The sequence below is a fragment of the Lathamus discolor genome, chromosome 2 (genome assembly GCF_037157495.1).
Source record: "Lathamus discolor isolate bLatDis1 chromosome 2, bLatDis1.hap1, whole genome shotgun sequence".
NCBI lineage: Eukaryota > Metazoa > Chordata > Aves > Psittaciformes > Psittacidae > Lathamus > Lathamus discolor.
Window position 1 is genome coordinate 64,144,912 of NC_088885.1, and position 6,117 is coordinate 64,151,028.

The window sequence follows — 6,117 nt, forward strand, 5'->3', positions numbered from 1 at the left end:
CGGAGGGGACAGGGGGCGTATGAATGATGACAAGAGCAGTCCAGTGTTAGGGTTCAGTTCCAGCTGATTTTATTTCCTTCCCGAAGAACAACAACAACAACCAAAAAAAAAAAAAGAAAAAAAACCAAAATAAAGAAAAAAATAAAACCCAACAAAAAAAAAAAACAAAAAAAAAAAAAAAAAAAAACAAAAGAGCGGTTATTTACAGAAGGTATATCAACAATCTGACAGGCAGTGAACTTGACATGGTTAGCTGGCATGATCTTTTTTTTTCCTTTTCTCTCTCTCTTCTTTCCCAACATTGCGTTGAGGGTGATCGTTAAGATAAGATTAAAAAAAGAAAAAAAAAATAAAATCTACACAGCATATTGCACAGGATGGATGACCAAAAAAATAACAAAAAATAACAAAAAAAGTTAAACCCTTAACGGAACCACCTCATTAGGCAGACGTCCTAGTGCCTGTCATGTTATATTAACATACATAAACACACAATCTTCTTTTTTGCTTATTATAATACAGACTTAAATGTACAAAGATGTTTTCACTTTCTTCATCTTAAACACAACAGCTATAAACCTGAATACATATGCTATCATCATGCCATAAGAGACTAAAACAATTATATTTAGCGACAAGTAGAAAGGATTAAATAGTCAAATACAAGAATGAAAAACGCAGTACATAGTGTCGCGAACTCAAACCGGCATTTCGATAGATCCAGTGGTTTAAACGGCACGGGTTTGCTTCTAAAAAAAGTGCAAAAGATGTGGTTTACAAATTAAAGGTACAGGATCCCTTCTCTGTAAATGCACCAGTTGCTGTACTTCATTTCGGGACAGGCGTGTCTCCCCAAAACGGTGGCACACGGTGTGTCCGCCTCACTCCTCCCCTGCCCGCCCCCCTCCGGACCCCCTCAATAAAGGCGGGGGGCTGCGGAGCGGGCACGGGCGGCGAGGGATGCTGTCACTTTAAGATGCCTGCAGATTGGAGTGTAAACATGGACAAAAGAGGGGCTGACTCGTGGGTGCGTGAGAGTGTGAGTGAGCGTGAGCGCGCACACGCGGGTGAGATACTAACCAGCGGCCCTGTTGTTAAAATCAGGAAATCCAAACAGCGATTTACACCGATTTACACCCCCTTTATATATTTTTTACAAAAATACACTGAGAAAATAATCAAACGTTTTCATCTCTCTTCTCTTTTTGTTTGTTTTTTTTCTTTTTTTCTTAAAAGTGTCAAAAGTCTACATTTAAATATAAAAAATTAAAAGTTAAAACTCTAGCCCTTCAGTGAAGGAGACATAAAAATGGTGCGGGTAACAACGAGAACTACCAAAAAAGGACAAAGAAATACAAGTCAAAAATGTTTGGCCAGTATAAATACGTTCACTTATAAAATGGCATCCGATTACATTTACAAGGAAAAATAAAAACAAAACCGAAAAACAACACGAGGATGGAGCATCGGTGAGAAAAAACCAGTCTTTTCATTTACAGCTACAAGGAACAAACACATACATACTCTGAGAAAAAAATTTGGTCCTGAATTTTCTTTTCTTTTTTAAAAAAAGTCCAGCACAGATTTGAGTTGCGTTTGAATCCTTTAAAGAGTTAAGAATGAAAAAAAGCTGGTGATATTTTTGTAGGAATCAAACATAGCGCCATCTATCTGCTTTTGTATTATCCTAACACTAGGGTTTTTTAAACTGTTCAACAGTCTTACAGAAATCTTAAAAAGATAGACAGGATAACATGCTATATTAAACCCCACCAGTGAAATAATCCAACACCATCACGATTCTGAGTAAGAAGAAAAAAAACTACTTTTTTTTTTTTCAGTGTTTTTGTGTTTGGGATTTTTTTCTTTTTTTTTTGCAAAAGCCGTCGCCCTCAGTTTCCCCTGTACCACATCACGACAGAAACTGTTCCCATTCGGTCTCTGTTTCCAAAGAAGTTTTCAGTGTTCTTGAAGTTTCGGCCTTATTTTTCCTTTCTACATATGACATAAGGTGACCGAGAAAAGCGCTGCCGCCACCTCAACCGTACGTGCAAATCCGTTTCAGTTTATTATTATCTTCCCCCCACCGTATTTCCAAGACAGCTCTCAAGTGTGAGTCTGGCTCTTCTCCACTTAAGCGGGATCTCAGTCCAGCTCCCAGCTCCATCCGTCTCCTCCTCCTATCATCGTCGCCTCCTCTCACCGCTTAAGAAACCGGGACAGGATTTCTCCCCCCAGACGCGAGCCTTGCAAGGGCTTGGGTGGTTTTTTTGTGTTCGTTTCTTTCTCTCCGTTTTTTCCAAGCAGTTCAGCTCGCTCTTCCACGCCAAAGGGCGAATGCTCAAGACATCCAGCGTGCGCTTAGCACAATGCATCGCTCCCCCTCCTCTTTATTCATATAAAGTGGGCAATAACAAAGAACCCAGAGGTGTGTGCGGTTCCCCCCCCCGCCCCCCTCCCCCCTCTCTTTTCAGTAAATAAAAAAGGGAAAAGGCAGCATTTCGCTCTCGCCAGTCTCTGAAAAACCAACATTGGAGGAGGGGGGTGTGTTTGTGCGGGTCCGTCTCCGGCTGGGGGAAGGGGACTGCTGGCCTTTCCGCAAGCAGAGGGCGATCCTGCTCTCGCCGCCCAGCTCCCCGAGCACCAGCAGCAGTCTCAACAGCCCCTTCCCGGGAAGGCAGAGGAGAAAGGGTAAAAAACAAAAAAACAAAAAAAAAAAAAAGAAAGGAAAAAAAAAAAAGAGAAAAAGGAAAACAAACTCGAGAAACCCGCCCGGCGGTGCCTCCTCCTGCAGCGCCCGGCTCCTGCCTCAGTACGTGAAGACCAGGTTGGAAATGCTGGACTCCAGCCAGTCCCCCGAGATCATCTCACTTACCTCCGGCGTGCAGTAGTCCGGGAACTCAAAGTGAGAGCCCGAGCCGGGCTCGAAGTTAAAATCCAGGTCCCGGTCGAGCACCGAGGAGCTGAAGCTACCCAGGGACATGCTTTCAAAGCCGGGGCTGGGGTTCAGGTCCAAGAGGTCGTCCTCAAACTCGTCGTCCGACGAAGAAGAGCCGGAGGAGGAAGAGGAGGAGGAGTGGCAGGACCCGGAGGAGGAATGCGCCGTCGAGGGGGCTGGGGAGGAGGCGCGCAGGCTGGTATAGCTGCGGTGATCCGAGGGAGAGCCCGAGCCGGAGGGCGAGGGGCAGGCAGCGCCGCCGCAGTCCCCGTCGGGCCGGCCCGCCCCACCTCCCCCCTCCTCGTAGAGGCTCAAGGGGTCTCCGGCCTCCGCCGAGCTGCTCAGCGTGGGGCTGCCGGGCACGGCGCCGCCGGGGGAGGCGGAGGCGGCCGCCGCCTGCCCGCTCCCGAAGATGTAGACCCGCTTCAGCTTCTTCTCGGCCAGCGGCTTGCCGGGGCCGGAGGGCGCGCCCGCCGCCCCCCGGGGCTTGTACAGCGCCTGGTGCTCGGGCGGCAGCAGCGCGGCCGGCGGCTCCCCCGGGAAGGGGGCGGCTTTGCCGCCCGCCGCCGCCTTGCCGTGGGGCTTGCCGCCCGCTCCGCCGCCCGCGGGGGAGGGCTTGGAGCCGCCGCTGCCGCCCTTCTTCGGGGCGGGCTTGGCGGAGGCCGCGGAGCCGCCGGTGCCGCCGCCCGCGCTGCCCCCGCCGGCGCCGCCCCCGCCGCCCTTGTCCGCCTTGTCGCCGGGCTTGGCGGAGCTGTTGCCCGACTTCACCTTCTTCCTGGGCCGGTACTTGTAGTCGGGATAGTCCGCCATGTGCTTGAGGCGCAGCCGCTCCGCCTCCCGGATGAAGGGGATCTTGTCGCTGTCCTTGAGCAGCTTCCAGCGCTTGCCCAGGCGCTTGGAGATCTCGGCGTTGTGCATGTCGGGGGACTGCTCCATGATCTTCCGCCGCTCGATCTGCGACCACACCATGAAGGCGTTCATGGGCCTCTTGATGTGTCCGCTGGGCGTCTTGCACCAGCTCGGGTCGTCCGCCTTCCCCCCCGTGGAAGCAGTGGAGCCCGGCGTGGGGGAGGAGGCGATGCCCAGCTCGATGCCGGCCCCGGAGTCGGAGGTCTCGGCGGCCAGCAGCGCCTCCGTATTCTCCGCCGTATTGGTCTGCTGCACCATCGCGGCGGCGGCAGCGCGGGGCTCGCCGGCGCTTAGCGCCGCTCCGGCGCGGGGCAGGGCGCGCAACTTCTCACAGCGGTACTGGGGCGGCGCAGCCGGCCGCGCAGCCCCCCGCGGCCGCGGTCCCGCTCCGCGCACCACTTGTACTTCCACACCGGCGCCTCGTCCCCGGCGGCGCGGTCCTCTACCCCTCGAGGCGGCGGCAGCGGCGGGGCCGCCCGCGGTCAGACACAGTGACAGAGTTTCTGCAAAAGCCGCGCCGCGAGCCGTCCGTCCAAGCTGGCTTTTTCCTTGGTGTGTTACGGGTTGGGGTTTTTTGGAGGGGAGGATGTCCCTCTGCTTTTTTTCCTCACCACCTCGGGTCTGCCCCCTCCCTGAAGCAGCTGTGGTCCAGCAGTTCACAAGTGCTTTCCGCCTGCTCGCGGCGTTTCAGCAGAGTAGCGCGCCCGGCGCACAAAGTCTCTTAGCGCTGGGCACGGCCAGCGTGCACCGGCGGCGGGAGAGGGGGAGTGGTGGCAGGGGGGAGGCGGCTGCGGCGCGCCTCCAAAGCCCCTAAAACCCCGGCTCCAGGACTCGTGGTGGTGGTGGCGGCGGCGGGTTCGGCGGTCAGGAGTTAGTGCAGGTAGGATTTGGCAGTTACGAGGCGCTGAGCGAAAACCCCTCAGGCAAAAAAAAAAAAAAAATTAGAAAAAGGAAAAAATAATAATTAGGGAAAAAAAAAAATCACGAGGAATTAGAAAAAGAAAAGCGCCCGTGCATGAACGAGTGTGTACGTCCCCGGCAGGAAGAGCGGCAAGCCGGGCTCACAGCCCCGTCCTCCTCCGCCGCCGCAGCCGGTGGTGGTTGCTCTGGTTCTGCTGCCGGCACTGCTGCTGCTGCTCCGCGCTCGCGGAGCCCTGCGGAGCCGCCGCCGCCGCCCCCCGCCCGCTGGGCGCTGCCCCGCGCACAGCCGCGCTCGGCCGGCTGCAGCCTGAGAGCGGACCCCCGCGCCCGCCCCGCGCCCGCTTTATCCTTTCGCGGCCCGCCCCGCGTCCAATCGGGCGCTGTATCCAACGCCTCCGCGTGCCAAGCCCCGCCCGCCGCGCGGCGATTGGCGGGCGCGGCGGCGCGGTAATCGCGCCCCGCGTGCAATGGGAAGCGCCCGCGCTGACCTCATTCCCGGCGGCGGCGGCGGGGAGCACTTTTTGAACGGGGGCAAAGGAGGGCAAGCCCCGCGCGCCGCCCCGCAGAGCACGTGCCCGCGAGCCCCCCCCTTGCCCTCCCCCCGCCTCCCTCCCTCCCTGCAGGGTAAAAATTAGGAAATCAGCAAAAATCATCATAATGCAAATAATTAAAGGGGGGGGGGGGGGGGGGCGGGACACCTGCCCGCACAAAGCAACCCACCGCCCCGCCGACCCCGCCGCCGGGAGGAGCGGGGAGGATGCCGCAGTGCGTGCGTGTGTCCGTGTGTGTCCGTCCGCCCCCCGGCCACACGCGGGTGTTGCTGCGGCGGGGTCGCCCCCCCTCGCGAAGTGGCCGCAAAGCTCTCCCGTCACGCCCCCTCCGGCATGGAGAGCGGCGCCGCGGGTGGGACGCAACGCGCGGCCGGCACCTCCTGCGGAGCGGGCAGCTCGGCACCGGCGGCAGCGCTCGCTGATCGCCGTCACCCATCCCATCGCCTAGCCGCGGACTAAGAGGGAGGGCAGACGTGTCGCCCTCGCTGCCGCCTTACCCTGCGTTCCGCCAGCGGCCGCTCCCGCACGCCGCAGCCCCATGACCCCTGGCTGAGGGGTCCTGTCCGGCCTCGCCGGCTCCCCCGGGAGCAGGAGGGGCGGCGAGGGGCGGGGAAAGCGGTACTCGGCCGGTGGGCAGGGACCGGCCTGCCGGGCGCGGAGGTGCAGGCGCGCCTAACCCCGTCCCCCCATCCCCCGCCGCCTCTGGGGCCCTTCGGAGGGCGCAAGGTGAGTTTCGAGGAGTGCTGCTCCATCGCATTTTCCGGCCCCTCCGCCCTGCCATGGTCAGTGGTAACAACA

General features: G+C 57.3%; 1 protein-coding gene across 1 annotated transcript; it reads right to left on the minus strand.

The window, feature by feature from the left end:
* Positions 1-497: 497 nt before the first annotated feature.
* On the minus strand, positions 498-5,072 carry SOX4 (SRY-box transcription factor 4). Its single transcript, XM_065667217.1, has one exon. It carries the CDS (start codon positions 4,103-4,105, stop codon positions 2,810-2,812), a length of 1,296 nt encoding a protein of 431 aa, XP_065523289.1. The 5' UTR covers positions 4,106-5,072; the 3' UTR covers positions 498-2,809.
* Positions 5,073-6,117: the final 1,045 nt, after the last annotated feature.